We start from the raw sequence: 27,317 nt of genomic DNA on the forward strand, positions 1-27,317 counted from the left end.
GCCTCAACATCCTACATTTGAGATAAAAGTCTGAGTGAAGTTTTCTTTCTGTCCTGTGTAAACGGATGATCACAGATTCTAGAACAGGTCATGCTGAAATGCAGGAGACTACTGTGCACCCCTCTAGCACTCCCCCTTAACAGTGACTATTTTCCCCTATAACATTTACTTTGTATCTAGTAATATTTTAGATTGGATTTCTTTTTGTCCAAACTATCATGATTCAGCATGTTTTTAGTTTATCTTGTAAGCGTAGCGAGTGACTTCACACACGTTCTTTCATGGCTGACCATTAGAATTCTTGTTTGTTCTTTAGTGAAGACACTGGGTGACCTTTGTTGTTTTATTAATGTGACGACTAAGGGTATTTTTTAAATTAAAAAAAAAACAAACACATAGAAAGAAGTACTGGTAATAACTATTTTATAAATATGTGGCTGTATTTTTCTTCACATCCGACAAATGTATTGAATAGAATTCAGATATAGTCTTCACAGACTCACACAGTTCCAAGGTTTTCAAACACAAATTTACACTGGTACCAAAACGGGCAAGATAATGAAGGCACAGGCTCACTTTGTATCAATAAAGGACACCGAACACAGTCGTGAGGCACTAATGACATAAGCATAGAAAGTCAATCAAAAAAAGCAAGCCTTCAAAGTCTTAAGTAACTTCTCTCCCTTTTACATTTGGCAATAGAGATAGATAGATAGATAGATGATAGATAGATAGATAGATAGATAGATAGATAGATAGATAGATAGATAGATAGATATTTTAATACCTCACAAAGAAAAAATAAATAAGAGATGGTACATTAAAATTTCAAGTTGCTTGTAAGTAATCTTTAGAAATAAAAGGGAAGAAACCAAAAGAGAACACAGCTTTCTAAAGTCTTAGATAACCCTTCCCTGCTAAGGCTCATGTGTGTCTGTGTAGAAATGCCAGCTCTAACTGAAGATTTAAGATAGTCGCTGACATGGTCCCCCAGTACTAAAAGATCGTTTCACAAAAACAACTATCTTGGTTTCCACTGTAAGTCAAATTTGAATATGTAAAGATGATCAAAAATTTTAAAGAAAAAATATATTTTAGCTTCCCAGTAAGAAACAGATTACATATTTAGACTACAGTGGCAAGAAATAAACTTTAAAATTCAAGCAAGTTTCTCTCCTCTACGCCTGCAAACTAAAAAGAAAAACAGTTGTTCTCATCACGAATGGCCACATTGCTCACAGGACACGGCAGCAGCTCGTTTCACAATCTTAGAAGGCCAAACACAAGACAAAAACATCCGGTTTTACTTGCGTCTGAGTGTGCCAAAGAGATGTGCTCTTACAACCGCCCCATTGCAAACATGACAAAAAGGAACGAAACCAGAGCATCCTTCTGGCATTCGTAGCTGCTTGCTCCCTGTGGGTCCATACCACCCCTTGCAAGGTTAGATGTGGCCGTCGTGGAGAACGGCACTTTACCAGTAAGCCTAGGTCTACAGCTGCAGAAATAACTGGACATAGTTCAGCAGATAGGTAGGACTTATTTTTAAGGTTTTTCTTAGAAAATTAATTTTGATAGCATTTCCCAAGCCCTTCAAACTACAAACATTTTGATAATTTCTCCATTTTTTCATTAAAATCTAATGAGGTTTGAAAAACTACTTCCAACTATAAGCAATATGGGAGGTGATACAACATTTGTTCACAATTGTTACTTTTCAGCAAGTTGTGATAAATCTCGGCATGCTTGAAAATGATAATGAAGAATACTTATAGAACTATCTGAAGTTGGGTGGGTTTGGGTGGGTTTGTCCTCTTCTCTTTAAAAACAACCCCTCTTCACTTATGACAGCACAGTATGTATATTCTATATAGTCCATATACTATAAAGTTCATTTCCATGCTTATTACATAAAAATAGCTATCAGAAATGTCAGTCTATCATCAGCTGATACATATCCAACTCACTACAGAAAGGAAAAGAAAACAAAAAAATCTGAAGTAATTAAAGCTTACAATACAATTGTTTTCCTTTTGTTTGTTTGTTTGTTTGTTTTCCCTGCTTGTCTGAAATTTTTGGGTGGTTCATCTGTGCTTTGCTGCAAGCTGATTCCCAGGTTAATGGCCACCAAGGAGATTTGAAAGGAAGCCCGTAGACTTCTTACTGTGCTGTGCTTCTGCGTCTTGGTCTTGTGCTAGTCCCAGTTCACTCTCAATTTGATCTAGCTCTGCCTGGTCAAGTAGTTCAAAGTCATCACCGTCTTCGGTGTCTGTGTCCTCTCCCATAGTGGGTGTGGCCTGAGCACGAGCCTGCTGGGCCCCTTCGAGCTGGTCTTTGATGGCGGCAGTCATTGCCGCTGTGAGGACATCGCCAGCCAGGTTGCTCATCAAGTGAAGGGCTTGGTCACTGTTCAGAGGAAGAGAAAGGCCAGCTGCTGCCTGGCCGCCTTTGCTTGGTCTGTGCCCACCGTCCAGCTGTTGCTTTCTTCTCTTGAGCTCAGCGGGGAAGCCAAGGCTCAACTCATCTTCATCATTTGTTCCCGCGCCATTTTCCAGAGATGGAAAATCTGAAAGATCTCGAGAGAAAACCTCCTCACTGGGCCGGTCAAGGTCTGTAAAACGTGTAACAGAGATTCACTCATAAATGCCACAAGACATTTGAAGTAAGCGTTATCTAAAATGACTTGACCTGAGGCCTCTGAGCAACTTCATGTTCATCCAGCGTCCTCGGTGTACTAGAATCATTTTAACCTACATATTGGACCCCTGCTGACTCTATGGCAGTATCTCTAAGCAAGAAGACAAACACTAAGTCCTTCCTTTACCTTTGGGTTTCCTATTGCATGAAATAGTGTATACAAGGACAATAAACGTTGCCTAGTATTAGCTCTGGGCTTTAACTAAAGTTTCAGTGTTTCTGATACTCCTCATTGTCGATTTGATTGTACTTGAAATTACCTAGGAGACACACCTCTGGGTGTGCCCATGAAGATGTTTCCAGAGAGGTTTAACAGGGAGGGAAGACCCACCCTGATTGTCCTCTGCAACATCTCAAGAACTAAGTCCACGAGACTGGATTAAATAAAAAGACAAGAAAATGAGGAAGCAAGCTGAGCACCAGGATGCATTTATACCTGCTTCCAGACTGCAGATGCAATGTGACCATCTGCTTCATGTTCTCGCCACTGCAGATAGAGCAGCACTCACCACCATGCTTTCCTACCTTGCCGAGCTTTGCGCCTAAGCTCTAAGCCCAAATCTAGGCTTTTCTGAGTTGCTTTCATCGATTGGGTCTTTGTCACAGCAATGGGTAAAGTAACTAATATAGTGTTCATCATAATTGCATCCTGAATTCCTGAAGATGGTAACTATCGATATATATAAAAAGATTTATTTATTATGTATACAGTGTTCTGACTGCATTTATCCATGCAGGCCAGAAGGGCACCAGGTCTCATTATAGATGATTGTGAGCCACCATGTGGTTGCTGGAAATTGAACTCAGGACCTCTGGAAGAGCAGCCAGGGCTCTTAACATCTGAGCCATCTCCCCAGCCCATATGGTAACTATCTTAAGCCAAAGAAGATACATATGATCATGGAACAGGAACTATGTCACAGTGTTTTCAAGGTTCACACATGCTATAGCAAGTATCAGTACTTCAGTCACTTTTAAATCCAAGCAACATTCCATTGTGCAAATACTCCGCATTTTATTTACCCATTAGGTGGCTGACAGAATTGGAGTACCATTACATTTATTCAATACCAATAAAAGTAAGAGAACCCGGGCACATCAGCTTACCATCAGAAGTGTCTGTCTGTGGAGTGTACCCTTCTGAAAGGTTGAAGGTTCCATTATCAGTCCAAGATACTTCGGACACATCTGTGTCAGACACAGATAACTCTTTGGCAGCAACAGTGAGGCTAATCTGTGTCAAGAGAAATAGCCGTGGCACATTTCAAACTCAAGAAGACCCTTTAAAGAGTCCATGTTAAAAAAAAAAAAAAAGAGAGTCCATGTTAACCCACTAAATTTTAAAATAAAAAATGAGCACTTCTTCCTTTGGGATTATCCAACCATCTTGATAATCAGGATAAGCCAGGTTATATATAAGTCTACTAGAACAATCATTGTACTTTCTGTAAATAGATGGCCAAACCACACAGAACAAATTGACCAAAAATACCTTAGGACAAAGAGCTGAAAGGTCTAATTCACTGTCATCCTTGGGACTTTTTTCTTTATCTGTTGCTGTTGAGGGGGAAAAAAGAAGCATTCAGTTTCCTCCCAAACTCAGGATATAGTGCATTTATTTTAATATATATTCTCCTCATATCCAACCATACCTTCTAACCCTTCCCTATAATTGTCTGTACTGAAGAACTTCACATATTTGCAAACAATTGCTTTCCAGGGGAAATGATGGACATCTATGTTCTGATAGCACCAGCCAGCAGCAGCAGCCCTGGGGACTCAGGGGCCATAAGCTCTCAGCTGCTATCCTAGACTTCCTTTGTGGTGGGGTTCTTACTCTATGCTGCATGCTCCTTCAGGTCATTTTGCTGCATACTATAGTCTGAGAAACTCTAAAGCCATAGATAGATAGATAGATAGATAGATAGATAGATAGATAGATAGATAGATAATAGATAATAGATATGATATGACATTCTTATATGATATATTTAATTTTTTAAATCACACTGGAACCGCCTCCTTTTCTTTCCCTTATTAATTCAGTCTGCTCTTACATGGCACCCACACTTACCCTTATCCCTGACATTTTCAATAATCCAACCCAAATTCAAACAAAGTGCATCACAAGTAACAAAACAGAGCTGTTGAAGCCCTTTCTCCTTCCCCTGCCAATGTGTGTGCTCTGCCGTCTATTTATGCTTTTGTCCGTTGACAGCTTCATATTTGTGTGCAGTGGACTTCAACCCTTCACGTCCCTGTCACCCCGTCTCCTCCCCACCCCCCTACTGAAGCCCTTCTTCCCCACGCGTCTCCTTCCTCCTTTCTTGTCATCATTGCACGTGACCTGAGCTTAAGCAGGGCTGCCTGCATGAGCACGGGGTAGGGAAGGGGAGTTATATACTGAAACACGGGCAACTTATCAGTGCTACACTACCCAGAAAGTGACACCCTTCCTGCAGCCGCTGCTAGCTGTCAATAGCTCCTCAGAGAAGGGTGGGAACTCATGAGCCCTTCTGCCTTCCAGGACTGAACACTGACAGGCACAGTCCAGTATGTTTCTTGGGTCTCTGTTTAACTGGACTCCTGACTGGGGCTACTGTCCTGCAGCGGTGCCCCAGCCTCTGACTCTCAAAACCTTTCCATGCCCTCTTGGCCACTAGGAACATGCACAATGCATAGTTTAAAGTTTATTTAACTGTACGTTTGAGGAAAGAATAAATCCTATATAAGGGAAAACTACACAGGTTACACTTTGGTGGGCTGACTTTTCCGGCACCACTGAAGAAAGGTCTCATTTCACGTCGAGAACCAAAATCAAGCTGTACCTACCAGATCGCTCACGTTTCTTCTGGGTAATATATTCTCCGATTCCAAAATCTAGTTTCAATAGAATGGACTTGATTTTGCTGTAGATTTTTTGTCCAATATCATTACATTTAAACAGTGGACATAAGAAAGCGAACAGTACTGAAATATAAAGAAGAAAATCACATGGGTAGAGGATTTGTTTTGAATGCTGAAATTTTAGTATTTTACAAGATACTGCTTAATTCATGGGGAAAACAGCAACTTTGTTCTTAGGGTAACCCCTCCATCAGGTAAGTTTTCTATTATTACTCTATGATGAAAAAACATTTTACTAAGCACACACATACACACCACACTCACAGGTATTGTTTTTAAACTTGGTATTAGGTTGATTTTTTTCCCTCTTAATTGTCTACCTTGAAAATTTAAGCTCTCAACTGGCATTGTACCTTCATTTATTATTGCCATTTACCACAAGGAAATAAGTTCCTATTGTTAGCTTGTTTTCAGTAATACTGGGATGGTGTCCCATGAGGTTACTGGGCTTGTATCTAAACTCAGCACAAACCAGGTAGGAATGTCTTGCTGCTAGTTCTCCTGTCCAGAACTTTTCTCACTTTTCCCTACATAATGCAGATCGAGTCCATGAGTTCTCTCTAAAGAGTTTGAGCTGCAGCCATCTGCGAGGTGTGCCATGCATTAGGAACACACAAGGAAGGACGAGGCCACACTGGACCCACTGCATTTTCAGTGTTTGTTTTGTTGTTGTTGGGCAATGTCATCTCTTACTCAGTTATCCTTAGAGCCCAGTGAAACTCGGAAGCCAGCATGAGACAGGAACTGTGAGGTTAGCAGAGAGAGGTACTGCCTGGCCCAGAGGTAACAGCACCAGATCTTCATGTATTTTAAGAAAAGCAATTAATCAATCTTTAATCTGAAGATCTTTTTAGGGTTTTAATTCATAATAACAGACTACACATATAGTACACAATTTGGTAGGTTTTGACATGTAAACAACTAAGAGTCCCTGAAACAATCGAGACAGTGAACAGTTTAGTACAGGCACGTATTCTCATGTCTTCATTAATCCTCCCTTTCCTCCTTTCGCCTCTCCCTGACCTGACCCCACCCAACCCTTCTCCAGCAACTGCGGGTCTACTTCTTCACTAGTCATTATTCTGAATGTTCTGGGGTTATATGCAAATACAACTGTATAGTGCATGCTCTAGCTTCTCCCATTCGGTCTAATTACTTTGAAATTTATCCACAGTATTGCATATATCAGTGTTTAGCGCTGGGATCACACAATTTATCTGTGTCTCTGGAAGGCTTATACGAACTGTATTCCTTTGTGCTACCAAACAAAGCCTGCGACGAACATGTGTGTGAGAGTATTTGAGGAGATGTATCCAGCTGTCTCTCATGGGTAATACTTAACTCTGGGGTAGCCAGCCATACAGTTTTCTGAGATGATTGCACCATTCTACCAACCTACCACTAACAAGCGAGAAGTCAGGTTGTCCTATACCATTGCTAATACTTGATCTTTCTGGCATAGCTACACTGGTATCTCATTGTGATTTTACCTATGGTGCCAGAGAAAATGCAAGAAGGCAAAAGTCTATGTGCAGCCTGGACCATATTGCCTAGTTATGCATTCAATGATATAATTTAACATTATTCTTATGATTCTGCATTTTGCATCTGTTCTCCCAACTGTTTATATATACATGTCTCTAGAGACAAGAAATACCAGGCATTGGGTGACAATTCTGATTTATTTGATAAATCAGAGCGCACCTGTTCTCTTCCAAACTACAGAAGATCTGATTAGCACCAGTGATGCCATATGCGTCCCACAAATTAGCAAAGTATACTATACTTTACTACAATACTTACACAGTAGGTAGCTGAGTATGACCCCAGGAATGTAACTTCCCAAGATTGTAAAAAATGTGCACACACTGCAGACCAGGAGACAAAACTAGAAGTAACAGAAATAGCATGGGACAATTATTTATGCGAAACAACAAGATACTGTAGAATACATGCATGATATATATCTCAATATGTTTCATTATATATGCTGCATGTTTCTTGACCAGCCCCCTTTGTACTTAGAAACATTACAGAGGCATTTTAACACTTCATAACAAACAATTTGCAGGCAGAGGAGCTAATTCTGGCACTAACAATGGCAAGTTCCCTTACTCGGGCCTGTTAATGTATTGCTGCCAGGCGCAAGAGACTCAAATAGTAACATGTCCCCAGGAACAACTTTACTAAGCCTCATAAGTAAATCTGTACTTTGACTACTACTGTAAAACCATTAAGATCCACAGACAGGCCAAAGCATGCTATAGGCGTATCTATATGACTCTGACGTCATTTGTTCTGCTGGAAAACCTCTGGCACAAATCTGTGAACATTGGAATCCTTCCTAACTGTATCCACCTACATCTAGGTTAGCGCAGAGCTAAATGCAAGTGAACCGGAACTTCTGTAGTGATATCTAATTCTTTCCCCCTCTCTGTCAATCACAAAGCAAATTACAAAATCTTTGTCTGTCTTGAGAAATTTTAGAATTTATAGAAAACTGTCCTAACTCACACGAGAAATATCAAGATAGAAAAATTTGATTTTTTAAGTCACCACTTGCTTTTTACAATCTACTCATAAACCACCTCATTTTTATGCATTGTTTTAAATTTAAGTACTGAATTAAAGTGCCAAGCAAATTCACTGAGGAAAGTTTTCAAAACTAGGAAGAAATACATATCTCTGGTCTAGAAATATTAAAATTAAGAAAAAGAATAAGGACTCAATTTCAAGATAACAAGTATTTCATTCCATTTGGCTAATAAATTGTAGGTGAACACATGGAACAAAATTAAGGACCTAATTCAAAAAAAGTATGGGTCCTTGAAAGAAAATGAAATTCTAGAAATGAAGCAATATCCAAAGTCGAAGGAAGAAATAAAGCCATAATGATATAGTCATGGACCCAGAAGCTGGCTTTGAGAAAGGATTTGTCATCACCTATATCCTGTTGCATTGTCATCCTAATGTCACAACTGATGACCTTGAGGCACGTTAATGTAATCCAAAGCAGATGTCTTAAGGTCAGAATCTTCTCAAAATATATATGATCATATCATGTTGGTCAACTAATGGTGTGGGACAATTGTATTCTATCAATTATATTTTAAATAAACACTGATTGGTCAGTAGCCAGGCAGGAAGTATAGGTGGGACAACCAGACAGGAAGTAGAGGTGGGTCGATGAGAACAGAAGAATTCTGGGAAGGAGGAAGCCCATTCCTCTGCAGTCCTGACCCAGCCACAGAAGAAGCAAGATGTGACTGCCTCGCTGAAAAAGGTACTGAGCCATGTGGTTAACACAGACAAGAATAATGGGCTAATACACGTTATAATAGTTAATATGAAGCCTGAGCTAATGGACCAATCAGTTTATAGTTAATGAAGACCTCTGTGTGATTTCTTTGGGTCTTAATGACTGTGGGAACCAGACAGGACAGAAACCTCCACAGCAAACTGAGCACTACAATCTACCAAGGCCCTCACGTGTGTCAATTCTACACTGAGTGTTCACTGTTAAAGAAATCCTTACAGATATAGCACTGCCAGCTCAATATGCACACATCTTCCCACAGGCTGTTCTATTACTTAATATGGTGAAGTTATGAGATTGCCTCAAGATCTGGTGGATAATTCAATCTTAAAAGGAGCACTGGAACCAGCAAGGTCTGGTGATGGTGTTGCCCCTCCCCCAGAAAAACCACAGGTCGCACTCTTCAATTGTGCCCTTCACTCTGCAATCCCTTTCATCATGTGAAACTCTTCACTGAGTGAGTTTTTATCTTAATCAGAAAAAAAAATAACAAGAACAAAACCTTATCCAGTTGTATATCCAGAATGGATGTTTTTGCCAAAGCTTGTTTAGTTCTTCATTCTTTCTCTCTTTTGTTATTTCAGCATGGGGATCTTGTAGGGTAGCCCAGGTTGACCCTGAGTTCATGATCCTCCTACCTACCAAAGTGTTGGGGTTGCTGTGATCCACCACATTCAGCAAGTTTCCTGAAAATAAACTGAACCAGGATCTCTACTACAGCTTTAGATTGCGAGTGAATTCGATTACCTCAGAAACCCTGGAAGGACTATATGCTTATCTCAACCTCCTTCGATTTCAAAACTAGAGGACAGATGATAACCAACGTTCTTAATGACAATTCTTTCCATTCCCTTTTGGTTTTAAGAATGGCACAGCCCAATCATAATTCCTTCTAGTAATGAGCTAAGTCAGTCCCTGTAATGCTCAAGAGTTTCACATGTGACCACATCTGAGCCTTGCTGAAGCCAACTCCTATGCTTCCGTTGTTTCAAATTCGCATCTTTACCAGCAAAACAAGTCACCTCATTTGTTCCCACGCTACATTGAGGATTTCAAAACTTGCCTTGCCAGGGCTCTGCTGTTTGAAAAGAGACATTTCTTGAAGAAACAGGCCGAAATTCATCCATGATTCTGCAATGCAGTGGCTCAGTCTTGGTCTTTCATCTGGCTTAGAATTGACAACTTCCCAGCTGAAGAGAGAGAGAGAAGATGCAATTGAACTTCAGCAACAGTCACACCAACACCAGTGTTCCCCCACCGAGCACTCGTGGCTTCCATAAGTAGCTACTGAAGATGACTGTTGTTGACTTCATTATGCTCTGATTGTAGAGGGCTAAACCAGCCTGATACCCAAGTCAAAAGACTCTCGGTTGCCAAGAGAAACAAGGAGCTACACAGTTCGTTATCTGATTACAATGTGGGAAACACTGGGGAGGGCAGCGCCGGGGCTTTGGGGAGTGTTTTCTCAAGGAGTCATTTTCCAGCTCAGATCTGGAATGAATTAGCACTTTACCCAACGACTGACTAGAGAACACCCCAGTCCCTGGAGAGACCCGAGGACAGCGAAAGCTGAAAGAGCTACCCAGTCGAGCCTCAGTTTGGCACCGGCCAAGGGAACCAGCAGAAAAGCAATGTATAAAGTTTATAGGGAGGAGGCACAGCTCGTGCTGGGCCTTGAAGTGCTTGTTGAAAACAAGTCCTAAGGATAAGAACCCGCAGCACGTTAAGGAAATAGGGACATTGGATGTACAATGATTAATAATACAAACAATGTGTTTTCAATATATGCAGTAGCTTGGCCAACTCTAGGAAAACTGCTCATTCCATGGTGTCTTACAGTAAACCCCCTTTGTAATTATGGAAACAAAATTAGCATGTATGTACATACACATGCACATATGCTGTGTTATGTGGGGGGGGGCAAGTGTGCCACAGAGTGGAAGTGGAAGACAGACCTCAACTTTGTAAGGTATGTTGTGATTCTGAGGGTCACTCCCAGGAGCTTCCACATCAAATGTCTCCTTCTGCTGAGCCATCTCAGCAGCCCAGTGCTCCCCATTTTTCTGAAGTATCTTTTCCGAGTTATCAAATGTGTTGAATGCGATACCAAGGTTGGCAGTGCGCCATGCCCTGGCCCTTGCGTTTTCACGGGCCTCTCAGGGACCTGAGCACTAGAAACATTCCATTCACAGAATCACAGCCTTCTCTGAAATGACAGCGGCACCAACCTCTGAAAACTGACGCTTACAATCCCAACTCACGAAAATATGAGTTCTGGTAAAAAGTCTCAAATTCATAATCTGGGAGAGAACTTCGTCCTACCATGTTGAAGGCTGTGCCATCGCAGAGCCGGGGACATACAATAAACAAATTCAGTGAGGGTTCCAGGGGAAGACACTAGTGAACTATCTTGGAAGGGTTTCAGAGCGAGGCTCATCTCTGGATTCAACCCCAGTGGCCCCAAAGCAAAATGGCCTTGGCTCTTAGTGCTCAACTACAGGGGAGTTATGTACATATAGAATAACGGAACATACATATATTGTTAATATGTTTAAGAGTAAGTCAATTCTTCAATTAATTTTTATATAAGGTTTGCTGGCCCTGATGACGCAGGCCTGTAATCCCAGCTAATCATCAGGCTCAGGCAGGAAAATTTTAAGTCAAAGGCCTATCTGGGCTAAAAAGTACATTTAAGGACAGCCTAGACAACTTAGTGAGACTTTGTCTCAAAATAAAATAATAATAATAATAATAACAATTAAGCAGCAGCAAAAGAAAAGGGGGAGTTTGAGAGCACACACGACAGCTAGAGATACAGATAGCCCAGTGGTAAAATGACTGCCTCCCAAGTACAAGGCCCCGGTTCAGTCAGCATTGCCTCAATCAATTAATTAAAATCTAAGTGTAAATGAATGTCACAGTACTAAAAGGAGGGCATGTCCCACGTTCCTTTCCCATTACCACATTAATGTTCTGCCAGATAATCCTGAAATGTTAGTTGCCCAAGCTGAGGTTCTTCCACCAGGTAGACAACGGCCAAATGACTTCTTGCATGTCATGAGTAATGAATGTGTGGAGATGTCTGACTTTTAAGCAATAGTTTATGTCTATTAACATTACCCTGTCTTGAGCCAATGAGAATTTCTGTTTTCATTAGTGAGCAAATCACGCACCAGGCCTGCATACCTGGTTAACGATTCCAGACCTATTATAAGAACATGAAGTACATAGCAAAGAAACCATTATCTGTAACAAAATCCTACCGGAATGTCTGCTTAATGAGGTAAGATTTTATATAAGACAACAAAATCAGCATGGAGGAAGAAATGCAAGGTTGGTAAGCTGGGGTTATTTTACCAGATAAGTCAGGTTTGTTGCTACTGACACAGCCTAAACCACTCTTCAGCTAAATGGGACTATGGGGATGACACACATGCACTTTCATCCCTGTTTCTCTATACGATCTGTATTTAAGGATAGGGTTGAACTCTTTGGTAAACGTAGTTCTACCAAGTCAGTCAAAAATATAACAGAATGATTGAGTACTGATCTTTAAAGATTAAAAGGAAATGAACACATTTGCTGTTTCATTCAGATTTGAAATAGACTTTTTTCAGGAGAATGAGTCACTAAGGGGAGCTGTGTTCAAGCAGTGGAAGATAAAACAGCAGGGAAAGCGAATGAGGTGGACCCATTGGCTTTATGTATCACTTCATAATGATAATACCGATAGGAAAAATCACAGGAGAATGCATGTAGTGTGGTGAGAAGGACAGGTTACCTAGGCAACGGGCGGGATGGCTCAGCATCAGAAACACCGATTGCCCAGACTTGTGGTGTGAGTTTAAGCGCTGGGACCTACATGGCGAAGAGGAGAACTGATTCCCACAAGTTGTCCCCGACTTCCAGTTATGTGCCGTTGCATCACACACACGCCTCCCTTCACATGAATAAGTCAATGTAATTCGAACGTTTAAAATAAAATTGGTGGTTACTTCAAGGAGAGGACTAAGCAAAGCGTGTGACGTGAGCCAGAGAGGTGGGAGATCCCTAGGTCCTAACCACAGACAGCTTCTTGACTTGAGCAATACTGATGTGAAACCAACATTCTGTGGCCACGAGAGCGACACATACACGCATCTGCATATGCACACACATACACACACACACACACATATGTATAGCATTTGATATTTTTCAACTTTTATACTAAAATGTATACTGCTTTTTATCTCATGAATAATTTTCTCACATAAGTAGATTGTGTTTTATACATTACTGCCTAAATACAAATGTTTCTAGCTTTGTCCTCATTTATTTTCCTGTGAAATAAAGACAATATTTCTGTTGGGTAAAAACATGAAACATCATTTTTAAGTTCATTGTTCAGATGCCACAATGTTGCTTGGAAGGCTGTCTTTAGGATTCGTGTCTCAAGGATACCATCATATATTTTATTTAATAAGTAACGAGCTTCTAACTTTCATGCAATACTTAGAAAACCACTGTAGAGATCATGTTAAGGATCTTTTTGATGGACTTCAAAGGAACATAATCTGTTAATTTATTCACATTTTCAATAAATATGACTAAGTTTCCCCTTTGTTATATAATGTCTTTCATTATGACGAATACACTATTTCTACAGCTTGGATACCAAAGCTATTGCTTCTCTCCCTGTGTCCAGAGATTGCATCATTTACGGGGAGTGAAATATTCACCTCATCACTGATTTCTACTGATGTGAGAAACTTGATTTCTTCATTCTGAGAAAGTCTCATGTGATACTTTTAAACAGCACATCCCCTTGTTTCCCACATCGATATTAGCACAGCAAATAATTCTTATTGACAACTGAGTTGTTATAATCCCAAACAGGGATTCATTGTACACCGCTTGAAAATATTTCCTCACCAAAAGATCTTGGAAAATGCAAGAAATGTTGGAGAGAAGAATAAATGTTCAGGTTGTACCAAGTAAAATTTGATAGGACTTGAATAGAAAAGCTGAATTCAGAGATAAAGAAACGTGTTTTGTATGAGACATTGATCGCTGGTATTTATTGTTAAAAATTACACATGGAGGAGCTGGAGAGATAGCATAGCGGTTAGGAGCACTTGTTGCTCTTTCAGAGGACTCAGGCTGGGTTCCCAGCACACACGTGGCAGCTCAAAGCCATTTGTAACTCCAGTTTCAGGGATCAGCTACCTCTTCCACCTTTCACGGCACCAGGCATGCATGTGGTCCACAGATATACATGCAGGCAAAACACCCATACACACAAAAATAAGATTTAAAAAACAAATTAGACAGTGATTATTACAGGAACACACATGTCTATACTCTCCAAGTCTGAATGGGTAACACTGAATTATACAATTTGGAATAAAGTCAAACATGTTTGGTTTTCATATTTCTTCATGTCATAGATGAACAACAATAAACCCACCCAAGTTATCTCACCTACTCGGGGACAGAGTCGAGACCTAAGAACAAGACTCCTGGCTTCCCAATACAGTTCTATTTAAACAGTGCGACTCTTCAAACAACAAATAAATTCAGTGCTATCCTTAAAAAAACAAAACTATTATTGAGAATAAAAAACATTCCTTCTTTCTCCACTTCCAGGAATGAAGAGAAAAGAGCTGTGATTGACCAACGCCAGTGTGGGCGCATGCAGGACCAACCCTTTCCAGGAAAGCCGAGTGTGCCATGTGCAGAATCCAATACTCAGCGGAAACTCAGACCCACGTGTGGCGGGTGGTTGGTTAGCACCAGTGACATCTGCACACACAGCTGCTCCATCACAAAACTCCAGGTTTTCTTAGAAAGCCCGGGGAACACACAACAGAGGAATGAGCTCTGTGAACGCTGGACCAAGTTTAGCAAACATCTTTCCCATGGCTGTCTTATTGCCATCCTTGGGACTAATGGATATGCAAAGCGAGGCCCAGCTGCCATATATAGGGAAGTGAAATGCATGTTAGCCTTCAAAACAGTTTGAGATTTTACCAAGTTCTTAACCAGAGACGGCATGCCATCCATGATGAAGGTTGTTCTAAGGAAGAGACTTTAGTTGCCTCTACTGTCATTGTTAACTTCTCAGACAGGACAAGCAAAGTTCAGGTTCAAAGGAAAGTGATGTTCATGTGTTGTACCTCCCTCCCAGCCTTGTGTTCCTCAGGCAATGAGCCGGCAGCATACCTCAGCCACATGCAAAAGTCCCCTGACACGCCACCCCTGGTAGGCAATGAGCTGTTGGCATACCGCAAGCCACACGCAAAGCCCCCCTGACATGCCAGCCCTGGTTCCCTCCAGCCTCAGTTATCTATTTCCCTCATGTCTTCGGTCCTAGCTGTTTAAGTCACAGCACAGATCTGGTCCCCTAGCAGGCACGCCAGCTTTCAAAGAGGCTTGTCCTTAGAGTCAGAAAAGCTTCTTCTATCAAAAAGAGAAAAAAAAAAAATGACTCAATGCCATTTGCTTAAGTTTTCCTTCTAAAGAAAATGCTACGGTGTTTTGGGACAAGAGACATTCTATAACCAAAATAAGCCACTTACTGATGAGCCCTTAGCCCTGAAGTCCTTTGTCAACAACTGAAGATTCACAGTTTCTCCTGTCAATGTGATACGATGGCTCTTTGGACACCAGTACACAGACCTGTTGTAAGGGGCTGCTTGCTTGTTCCCAGCCACTCAGCCCTGAAATAACTACACAGAAACTGTATTAATTAAATCACTGCTTGGCCCATTAGTTCTAGCTTCTTATTGGCTAACTCCTACATCTTAATTTAGCTCATTTCTATCAATCTGTATATCGCCACATGGCTGTGGCTTACCGGGTAAAGTTCAGGCGTTTGTCTCTGGCTGGGCTCCATGGCTTCTCCCTGCCTCCACCTCATTTCTCCCATCATTCAGTTTAGTTTTCCCCACCTAGCTCTGCTCTACCCTCTCACAGGCCCAAAACAGCTTCTTTATTGACCAATGCTATTCACAGCATCCAGAGGGGAATCCCACATCACAGACCCACACATATACACAATCTTTTTTAAAGACTGTGTTATCAACAGCAGGGTTTGAGCTTTCTGTTTGGATTTTTGGTTTCCATGATAAGATGTCATGTAGCCCAAGATGGCCTGCTATGTAGCTAAAGCTAGCCTAGTACTCTTGATTCTCAAACCTATTTTTGCAGTGTGCTGGAATTATATAGGCATGTGCCACCATGCCCAGCAAAAAGGCCTGCCAGTAGTCTTGAGCATTTAACCATAGGCTGTCTGTGGCTTCATGGTGCAGGACACAGGATTCTCCATTAGGGGGTTCTCTAAGATAAGGAAACCTGACACTCAATGCTCCTTAAAAATAAACTCTCTCGGGGTATCTGTAGCCTCATAAAAAGAGTTTGGCAATGTTCCTTCTGTTTCTGTTATGCGGAACACTTTGAGGAGTACAGGTATTAGCTCTTCTTGGAAGTCCTTATAGAATTCTGCACTAAAACCGTCTGGCCCTGAGGGTTTTTATTTATTTTTTATTTATTTATTTATTTATTTATTTATTTATTTATTTTGGTAGGTTTTTGATGACAGCTTCTATTTCCTTGCAGTTTAAAACCGTCTGGCCCTGAGGGTTTTTATTTTATATTTATTTATTTCGGGTAGGTTTTTGATGACAGTTTCTATTTCCTTGCAGTTTATAGGCCTATTTAAATTGTTCACCTGGTCTTGATTTAATATTTGGATATGGTATCTATCTAGAAAATTGTCCATTTCTTTTACATTTTCCAATTTCGTGGAGTACAGGTTTTTGTAGTATGACCTAATGATTCTCTGAATTTCCTCAGTGTCTGTTTTATGTCCCTTTTTCCATTTCTAATTTTGTTAATTTGGATGTTCTCTCTCTGCCTTTTGATTAGTTTGGATAAGGGTTTGTCTAGTCCCTCTGAATGTGGGTGACAGTTGCATGGCTGGGGCAGACTGTGGGGCCACTAGCAGTGGCACCAGGATTTATCCCTACTGCTTGTACTAGCCTTTTGGGAACCTGTTCTCTTTTGAGGGATACCTTGCGCAGTCTAGATATAGTATGGAGGGCCTTGGTCCTTCCCCAAAGCAATGTACCTCACCTTCTCTGAGGAGTGGATGGGGGATAGGCTGGGGGGTAAGCGGAGGGGATGGGGGGGGGAGTGGGAACTTGGATTAGTATGTATAATGAAAAAAGATAGTTTGTTTTCTTTTTTAAAAAAATATTTAAAAACCATTGTGAAAAGGGGTGGTGTGCTAGTGCGTCTCCTTCACTGTGTCTGACCACTAGTAGCACTGATACTGAAAACAAAAGAGTCGCTGTCATTTTCAGCATCTCCTGCTGTCAGCACGTCCTTTGTTTACTGCAGTGAGAATACAACAAGTGAATGCTGTGATCTTCCTGGCTCCAGAGACTGGGGATGAGGAGGTGCAGCCCTCAGCCAGTGAGCTTACCCAAGACAGCGGTGATGGAGAACACAATGGTGTGTGTGCACACGTGTGCACACACCAGTGAGCTTACCCAAGACAGCGGTGATGGAGAACACAATGGCGCATGCGCACATGTGCACACACATGCGTGCACACACACAAACACACAATGAAAGTCACCTGTTAGAAAAAGCTTAGAAATAAAAATATCTCAAACTACAAGAGAAAAAAAAATGAAAACTAAGTGGGGGATTGGATAAAAGAGACAAAGCTGTTAAATACACTGTTGTCTACTTTATAGGATAAAATTGTAGCTGTGTGGTTGCAGACTTTTATGAAGTGAAAGGTATCTTTAAAACTGAAGACTATTTTTCAAAACAAAACTTTTGTTTTCATACATCAAAACTTGAATTCTTCCACATTTTTAACTTCAGATTTAAGGAGATAATGACCAAAGAAAACAAATGGGGAGAGAGCAGAGAAACCAAATGTGTGCACAGGGGTAGACTGTAAGTGAATCCTGCAGGTCCAGTTGGAATTCGTGTTACTGTTAAAACCAAAAGGCGAAAAGCGATGTGCAAAGCAAGGCCATTCACAGAAATCTCTGAGGCAGAAAATGTAAAGCTGCTTTTCTGCTTTATTTCTGGTATTTGTAGCAAAATAAAGCCAAAAAGCAACTTTATGCTGAAATAATGGAAAATTGCATATTTTAAAGTATGAGGTAGACAGAACTATTAAAAAGAATTACAGAATAAGATCATACAGATTGGCCAGACTTTTTATTTAGGTAGCAGGTTTTAGTTGAAACAGCACCAAAGGGTTTGAATAACAATTCAAATAAACGCAATAAACCATTTCCAGTACTGGGGTTAGGGCAGCACAAAACTGGCACAGACAACACCTTCCAGGCACAGGCACTCCCCTGCCTCTTAGAAACTCAGTGACCTCATTTAATCATCACATCTGATTTCTTACGTTTCCCAGGTTACTGCTGAAGAAGTTGAGGCCCAGATTCTTCCCCTCCGTGGCTCAAGGTCACAGTATTAAAGGAGCAGGGGTGACTAACACAGGAAGTACACTGTCCACCCCAGAACATGCAGATCACTTCAGAGATGAATGGCAAAGGACATCCATCCCTAACTGCAAGCTAATTCCGTCAAGATAGAAATATATAAAGAGCAGCCCTGGTTCCGGGAGAAACTCGGGCCTAAGGAATCGAGGTTCCACTTTCTTCTTCCCAGCACATTAGCAATTTCGAAGCAGTCCCCACAAGCAATCCTATAATCTTAGTCCAGCTTCCCAGACTAAATTACTTCCCTTTGCATAATCATGACTGTGGCTGCGGTCTGCCAAGCGCTCCCTTGGCAAGCGCTGTCTCAGATAACCTCCATGTGATCCCTTCCCTCACCAAGTCATCACAACACCCTGCAAGTCAAGCCTGGTGCTGTGACCTCCACTTTACTCCAGAGGAAACGGGGGCCATGGAGGGTCTGAGGCAGGAGGTCTGTGAGTGTAAGCTGTGCATTTGGTGTTGTAGAATTCCTTGCAGAAATCCTATTGTGATGGGTTATGACCTTTGCCATGCTGGCTCCCTAGTAGACTCTAAATCACATTACAGAATTTGCAGCCACTGTTCTGACCCGTCTAAGGCAAGCAGAGAAAGACAGGGATATGGTTCAGTCCGTACAGTGCTTGACACACACACACACACACACACACACACACACACACACACACATTTTCCAGTAACTTTACAGTTTTTTCATATTCATATGAATCCATGATCCAATCAACATCTTAAAACAGACTTAGAAGATTCCTGGCAGAGCACTGTTGAAGACTATTTCACAGTGTGATTTTATTGCACATAGGAAATCTACATTGGAGTTAAACGGCACTTTTCAGAAAGTTAGCCATGTCATTGCCCTATGTGACAAACTTAAAAAAAAGAATTTGTAATAACTTGTCACCTAGCAACTGTGACAAACAGCTGGTGTAGCCCTCACACCTATAAATACGCTTTGGACTGGGGACCTTTCATTCTCAGCTAGTGACTCAGCATCCCATGCTCACTGCTAGTGACCATCTGTTGATGGTAATTCCTGTTAAATTTTTCTTAGAAAGGTCAGTCAATATCTGGTTACGGACTTTAACATCTCTTAGTGTAACGTGTGAGGATGGTGTTTAATCCCTCTGTGAGTGGATATGTGGAGGGAAGGAACAAAATAAGAACGGGGAATGTCTCACTGCACAACACTGAATTAGAGCCATGACAAAGCAAACAGGATATGTCAACTAGAGGATTAAAGAAGAAAGCTGGGGATTAAAAAATTACATAGCACTCAATTCGAAGCTTCCACCTTCTCAGACCAATTAGCCAAGGAGCAGCTTCTCCCCAGGTCAGGGACAAAGAGGTGCCAGCTGAGGGCCTGTTTTTCCTACCCAGGGAAGCTGAACTCCACCTTCTGAGGGCAACTTAAGTGTTCTTCATAGATATATACACACAGAGACACACACAGACAGACATATGCTAAATACATTACACACACACACACACACACACACAGAGACAGACATACACTAAATACATTCACACACACACATACACACACAGAGAGAGACAGGCATACACTAAATACATTCACACACACACACAGAGACAGACATACACTAAATACATTCACACACACGCACACACACACACACAAACACACACACCTCTATTTCTCCCTCCCTAAATTGGAAGCAGCAGAAATTGGTCTTTCCCTAAGACCGGCCTTCCTCCTGTATCTTAAGCTAAGCAGTGCCACTCTGGGATGGGGAGGCATAGATGATCTAACCCACCATCTAGAAGGATGCTGTCTTTCTTTCTTCTACTACATGTGGTATTCCTTTCAAGTGCTGGAGGACAAGAAGCCAGCGTTTTCAATGTTCCCACTTGGGTTAGTATTTAATAACTAGATTCTATAAGCCAAGGGCTGAGCAAGGCAATGCCCCTCACAAGCAGGAGGCAAGCACTTTCTTGAGACCAGACTATAGGAGACTAAACCGACCTTCCTTCCTGAACACCAAGGCCAAGTTCTGATTCATTCCCTTCACTGTCCTTAAGCAGGAAAGAAATTTCCCTGTTCTCAAAGGGCAGATCAAAATCAGAGTCGAGAAACAGGCTTCACGGAAAGCAAACTGTTATTGTGGAGTGGGTTTGCTAACTCCGCATTCTATTTGCCATCTTCAATTCCCAACAAACTTACAGCCTGGGATTTATTGCAGCTCCGCTTAAGAGCAAATATCCCCTCCCTGTTCTTTGACCTTTGGTTTAGCTGTATGAAACTGGTGACAATTGTTTTCAATATGTTTCTTAGAATTGAAAAAAAAAGTTAATATAATTCCTAATTTTGCTTTTTAGCATCTAGACCCACTGCACTGGGCCAGAGCAAGCCCAGACTCAGAGCTACTGAACCATTCCAAAGTGTGTCTAACACCAAGCCTAATGAAAATTAATTTTGATGTATGTGATGAAGAAGATAACCCGGGGTATAACAAAACCGGGTGACTCTCCTGCACAGGACAGATATCAACGACCAAGCAACATGTTGGGCCATTTGGCTGTAAGTCATTCATGTCTTGGGCCTTTCTTTAAAGCGTGCATCTTCTTGCTTCTCTTTATAGGTAAGCCAGCAGTTGAATGATATAGCCAATAGCTTTTAAAAGAGCACACCATATGAAGACGACCACACCCCTACCGGTCATATAAACAACTGCTTCTTCAATGTGACATTTCTGCTTTGCTAAATGTCTAACTCAAGCCAATTTTGAAAAGAAGCTATGGTGTAAACGGTGCCTGTGTTAACAGTAAATTAGCTTGTTGTGTATGCAATGTCAGCATGAAGGGAAGATAGATACAGAATCGACTAGGGGGATGCACAATAAGAAAAGGGATGAGGGGTTGGAGAGATGGCTCAGAGGTTGGGAGTGTTGCCTGCTCTTCCAAGGGTCCTGAGTTCGATTCCCAGCAACCACGTGGTGGCTTCACAACCATCTGTGATGAGGTCTGGTGCCCTCTTCTGGCCTGCAGGCATACACACAGATGGAGCATTGTATACATAATAAATAAATAAATATTTTTTAAAAAAAGAAAAGGGATGAGGAAAGGTAACATTCCCCAAATGCTGTCAGAAGTCTGGAAAGAAGCTAATCCCTAATGAGAAGTCCTACAGGAAAACAAAACTATAAATGTAAAGTTTTCCTGCCTAGGAACACATTTGCTCCACTTCCTTACACACAACTACCAACAGGAATTTGCCATCTAATGGAAAGGGTTGGTCTTTCGGTGTATCTGAGTTAGAATATAGCAGTCAGCATGTGTAGACATGAAGGGCAGCCTGGGAAGAGTTCTTTAGAGTCCATCTACTGCTTCCTTCCCACACACTATCAATCTGCTCCAGAAGCTGTCCTTGTTAAATGCATATTTGTGAACAAAATGGAATACCATACTACTAAAGGAGTCTGGAACAGTCTAGACTGAGCCCTACTAGTGACAGAGGTGCCTGCTCATCTCAGTCCCTTAATTCTTACCTGTGGCTGACAGATACCTATCTTTGCCACCAGGGTTCTCAGCTCGCTCAAGTTTCCGCCAACGACGGGCAGGGGAATTTAATGAGCGCCACCTGCAATTTATGTGCGTGTAAAATGTCAAGCAGTATATTGGAGATCGTCAGCTAGCCAAAAGCACTTTCAGGAAATCACTTTCAAGATATCGGAAAGCACAGGGAGGTCATGGGTATTGCCCACCGACCACATCTTCGGTTCTGGGGGACCTAATCCCTCCTCTTCTCCACTAGGGTCATAGTTTACTGTAAAATGATTTTAGATAGCCTTTGATTGGGCACACAGGCACATGCAGATGCACAAATACACAGGTAATAAGAGGTAATAATTATTCTACCTTCTGTTTGTACACTATATGTTACTAACATGAACAGGATTGGGAAAAAATAATATAGAGAAATGGCTCTCTGATCAACCCCAATCATTTACGTTTCCTGGATGAGAAGCATCCAGAACCACGAAAATAGAATTAGTGGAACATCCCTTTAGGGAGTCTGGTCACTGCAAGCGTTGTTTCCACACTTACAAGTAGATCAGTTATAGGTGTTAAACATTTCTACTCTCCCTGCTTGGGAACCCTACCCCCAAGGTGAAAGCTACAAATGGGTCTTTGAGAATGTGGACACGGTCAAATCAAATGAAACTAAAGAGGCTTGCTGGGCGAGGGAACCACCTCTTCCTGACGGGCAGTAACTCTTAAATGGACAACAGACAGAAGAAACAGAGAGGGAGCTTCCATGTTGCTTTACCAGGTGTCTGCTTTGAGTTATTTTTTTGGGGGGGGTGATGTGATGGTTAGTTTTAGTCATCGACAGGACACAATCTAGAATCACCCCGGGAGGAGGGTGGGAGAAGCGCCTCTAACGCCTGTGAGGGTTACTTAATTGATTGAGAGGACCTGCGGCACTATTCCCTGGGCTTGATGCCCTGGACTATACAAACGAAACTGTCCAATTGCAACAGGTTTATCACAGCCATAAGACACCCCAGGCAAAGATTAAATATATGTTTGGATTCATCTAACTTTTATATCAATATTCCATAAAACACTTTTAAGATACAAATGGATGACTAGTGGAGGAATGCACCAATTTTGTGAATTCTGTCATTAATCAATCTACTTGTATCATAGGAATTAGTGAAATAAGTGTCCTTTTAAGTAATTATGATAAAGGCTGTGAGAGGTGGGACAGGTGGATCTACAGTATTCAAGGGTCTGACTATTCCACACAGAGAATCTGAGCTTCCTTGCTGTAAATATGGAGCTGAACATAAACAGACATTGACTGATTTTTGGAATTGTGGTCCCCTCTGAAATATCTGTGAGCCCTGACTTTCACACTTCCAAGAGCATCTGAAGTCTGAGGCAGGAGAAAACTGAATACTTCAAGTCCTATATGTCTGTGAAATGGATATTTACTTTCTTGTGAGAATGGACTTAGAGCTTTATATTAACTAGAGAAGGAAATAATATGCAGTGCCAACAACACTGCTTAAAGCATCCTGGTGATTAATGGACAGGGGCATCTTGGACAGCAGTTATCAGGTACTATCGTAATGTCAGATCTAAGGTACAGTGGTTCCCAGATAACAGGCCTCCTCACAGGCTGGCAAAAGGGCAAGAGAATTTTACTCTCTGATGTTATCAGGATATTAAAACATAAAATGTCACAGTCAGGTTATATCAATGTCTGTGGTTCTATCGTGAAGAAAAGTTAAAACCATAAAAGAGTTCATCTTTCGTAAGCGATGGACCACTCTGGTGTCTTGGCTGATTATTAGGCTCTTGGGAACTGTGGGCTGGAGCAGTTGCCCTGTTGGCCCACCTTCCATAAACTCACAGGTTTGATCCAGGAGGACCACCTACACGTTATCTTCCCCAGGGTTTTTTCCTTGTTTGACAAAGTTCGTAAAATACACCTCGAAAAACTCTGCATTTGATTAGGGCAAAGACCTTGGACTTTAGTGTGAATATGGCACTAGAGATCCTAAAACTTAAGAGTAGAAAGAGGAAACACACCCAAACGCTGGTTACAGCTAACCGCCACCTCGACTAAGGGAGTCATTCTCAGATTTCCAAGACAGGGATTTTTAAGGACTATATTAGCCTATGCTATGATATTACCAACAACGGTCACTTGTTATGTGTTTTTTCAGTATTACATAACAACCCCTCTTCGTCAATATGGTCTAGGTTATGTATCAATTATAGATCATGTTAATCAGAGTGTGGCATTGATATTCATAGACTCATCTTTTAACTTGGAAGCTGATTTATGATTAACGAACCTGAAGATATCCAATTCAACCTAGGAAGTAGGGAGCTTAGATATAAGTCCTGGGAACTTAGAAAGTCATCAACTGCTTTAGAGCTAGGAACAAAGACTGATTTCCTTATATATATTTATATAAAATTTTTAAATTATGTTTAATTTTTAATTTTACTTATTTACAGATGGGTAAAAACTTAATGACACAATCAATATAGGGACTTTTAAAATATTTATCTCTCTCCCCTTTGTGATTGTTCTGCTTACACTTTTTTTTTGGGGGGGGGGGGTTGAGACAAAAAAAAAAAAAACCTGGCTGTCCTGGAACTTACTGTGTAGACCAGGCTGGCAGAGATCTGCATGCCTTTGCCTCTTAAGTGTTGGGATTAAAGGTGTGTTCCATCACCACCTGGCTCTGTCTACCCATTTTAAATGATGTTTTTATTAATTCTCTGAGAGTTTCATACAATGTATTTTGACAATATTCATTCCCCCCTCCTCCAAAGACCTCCATCTCTCTCCCCACCCAACTTCACAGCAACTTACTCTTGCCAACTCAAATGCCTTCAGTTTCATTTTCATAGAAATACGTTTTAGAAAGATGTGTTTGCCTACTATATCATATGTCAAAGTAACAGAGGCTTAAGCAAGAAAGCCCATCATTTTTCTATGTGATAGCTGATATGGGGAAATCCATGGTGTTACAAACCCAGACCCTTTCTGCATTGTTGCTCAATTATTCTAAAATCACATTTTCTCCAAATGGTCCAAGACAGTAACATCAGCTACTCCGTTAAACTATCCACATCACCACCATAAGAAGAAATGGTTTCAAGAAAATGTTCCCCTTTTGAAAATCATAGACCTACACACTGTATACTAAGCTTCTGCTCATCTCCTACCAGCTGGAACCTGGTAATATACCTGAAAGCGAGTTGAGGAACGAGCTCAGCTGCTAGTGGCCATGTTCTAGCTGAAACCAGGACTACTGCCAAAGGAAAGAAAGCTCGGTATTTGGGAACAACCAGCAGTATGGACCACAGCTTGTGTTCTCTTATTTCAGTAGTTTTCATTAAGCTGTACAACTACCAGCACAAAAACAATGGGCACAAAGAGATGTGAGGATAAATACAGCTAATGCAGAAATCACACAGCTCTAAAGGCAGAAGCAGTTGTATACTAGGATAGTGGTAGGCAGACGTTTTTTGTAAAGAGCCAGAAAGTAAATATTCATATCTTTGCTGGACATATTTATGTGAAAGTGCACAGTAGTGCTCTAATAAAACTTGTCTTAGAAAGCAAGCAACAGGGTGGATTTCCCCCCTGCAAACCACAGCGGTCTACTAGTTCAGAGTGTCATGGGCTTCAGAAACATAGCTACATGTAGGAGACAGGTACTAATGAACCTAGCAACCAAACAGGGGCCATTCAGATACCTGCTATAAAGACAGCCCTCTTATTTATTGAGAATGAACCAAGTGCTCAAACTTACATTAGTGCTTTAATTGTGTTACTTTTAGTCCTGACAACAACTGATATCACGCAGCCAAGAAAAGTAGCACCCAGATGAGAACTCATCCCTTGTAACTTCTAAGCCTTTCTTCTTCCAGATAAAGGAACGTCTCCCAGAAGTCAGACGGAAAACCATTCTGTAGGACACAGGAAGCAAAATGCTCGCACACGGACTCCTATTGTACCACTGGCAAAGCAGTTCTGCCAGGTTTGATGTGCAACATCGCAACAGCAAGGCTTAAAATAGCTCTTGAGCTAGAGGTTTATCCCAGCTTTAACCCTAACCTTCAGCTTTGCCTGGGTAATAACTGCCAAGGTCTTAAATGTTGGAACCTTGGTAACTAATGAAGGAGTGAAGGTTCCATCAAAGCCACTGAAACCTTACAGAGCCTTTCAAAGTTGAGAGAAAGAAAGGGAAGGTATTGATTGTTCATCCCTGTTGATCCTGCTTTGAGGCAAACATATACCATTGCCTCCCACTCATGGCTGACTGTGTTAATGTGTTAGAGCACTCTTTCTAGAAACTTCCTGACAAGGCTTCATGATCCTTACCAGAAGCCCACGCACCACTTCCAGTTTATAAGAGTTGGCAAGGAAAACGAAGCTATGGGCCATCAAACCCTCCATGTTTAGGATACAACAGCTCCCTATGTCTTCCCCCATCTCTTGGGACAAGATATCGGTTCTTTCCTTTCTTGCCAATGCCAATGTTTGTTACATTTGAGATGAACTATAATGACCTCTTCTTGTTCCAGCAAGTCCATTAAATCTAGATTTGTAATTCCTTTATCCACGTGTTCATTTTATAATGAAATCTCTATCTCCAAGCCTTTCTTAGCACAAAAAAGTAGGTTCCTAAAAGCCAATTTGCCCAGAACCCCCAGATAAAAAGAATAGGGCTATTTACAGTCTGCTCTATTTACCCCAATATGGGGGGAAATCTATCGCTGGTGAACACTCCAGAAATGTCAAACGCACGCCATAGAATCTAATCCTTACAAAGAATTCTCAGCACAGTCAAAACTTGCCTTTTCTAAGAACACAAGCACATTGTAATCCTCTCTCCTTATCTACGGGTGGAGTCTATAAGGTTTACGGCACAGTTTTAAGATGTTCCACTGGAAAATGGGTTTGCTTTCAAAGCGAAGCTCTTAGGAGTTCAACTAGCTTGTTCTGAGTCAGGAGGATTGCTCCATTGCTGCCTCTGTTCTGTTTACGTGGCTGGCAAGGGGCCCCATCATCACGGTAATTACTGTGTGATGCTCATTACCATGATGTGTGTGGGAGTCGGCTCAGCTCCGGGAGCACCAGCCCCCACTCCTGAAACACTTGCCTGCTGAGGATGAGAATGTAGAAAACCTTCCTAACTCACTGCTGCCAGGCAGAAGGGACACTCAGGGCTTTGCCTCTTTCCATCACCTTTTGCCATATTAAGCACAACTGCAGCCCTCCCTCCCTAGAAAAGGGATCTGCCGCAGTCTGGTGATGCCTCTTTGAGACACTACTACAGGTCACAACACCAGCTCTTTAATAGACATGGCTGGTATTTACCCAGTGAGTGAAG

At 41.4% G+C, this 27,317-nt stretch overlaps 1 protein-coding gene across 2 annotated transcripts in view; it reads right to left on the minus strand.

Annotated features, from left to right (window-relative positions):
• Positions 1-329: 329 nt before the first annotated feature.
• Retreg1 (reticulophagy regulator 1) overlaps positions 330-27,317 on the minus strand; it is a 128,702-nt gene continuing 101,714 nt past the window's right edge. For both annotated transcript variants that reach the window (XM_057790058.1, XM_057790059.1), the window contains 6 exons: positions 9,984-10,110; positions 7,408-7,492; positions 5,530-5,667; positions 4,190-4,254; positions 3,805-3,931; positions 330-2,611 (listed from right to left, as the gene is read on the minus strand). In XM_057790058.1, the coding sequence (XP_057646041.1) occupies positions 2,118-2,611; positions 3,805-3,931; positions 4,190-4,254; positions 5,530-5,667; positions 7,408-7,492; positions 9,984-10,110 (1,036 nt within the window). In that variant the 3' untranslated portion in view covers positions 330-2,117. The remainder of the gene's footprint in view (positions 2,612-3,804; positions 3,932-4,189; positions 4,255-5,529; positions 5,668-7,407; positions 7,493-9,983; positions 10,111-27,317) is intronic.

Source organism: Chionomys nivalis, chromosome 15 (genome assembly GCF_950005125.1).
Source record: "Chionomys nivalis chromosome 15, mChiNiv1.1, whole genome shotgun sequence".
Classification (NCBI taxonomy): domain Eukaryota; kingdom Metazoa; phylum Chordata; class Mammalia; order Rodentia; family Cricetidae; genus Chionomys; species Chionomys nivalis.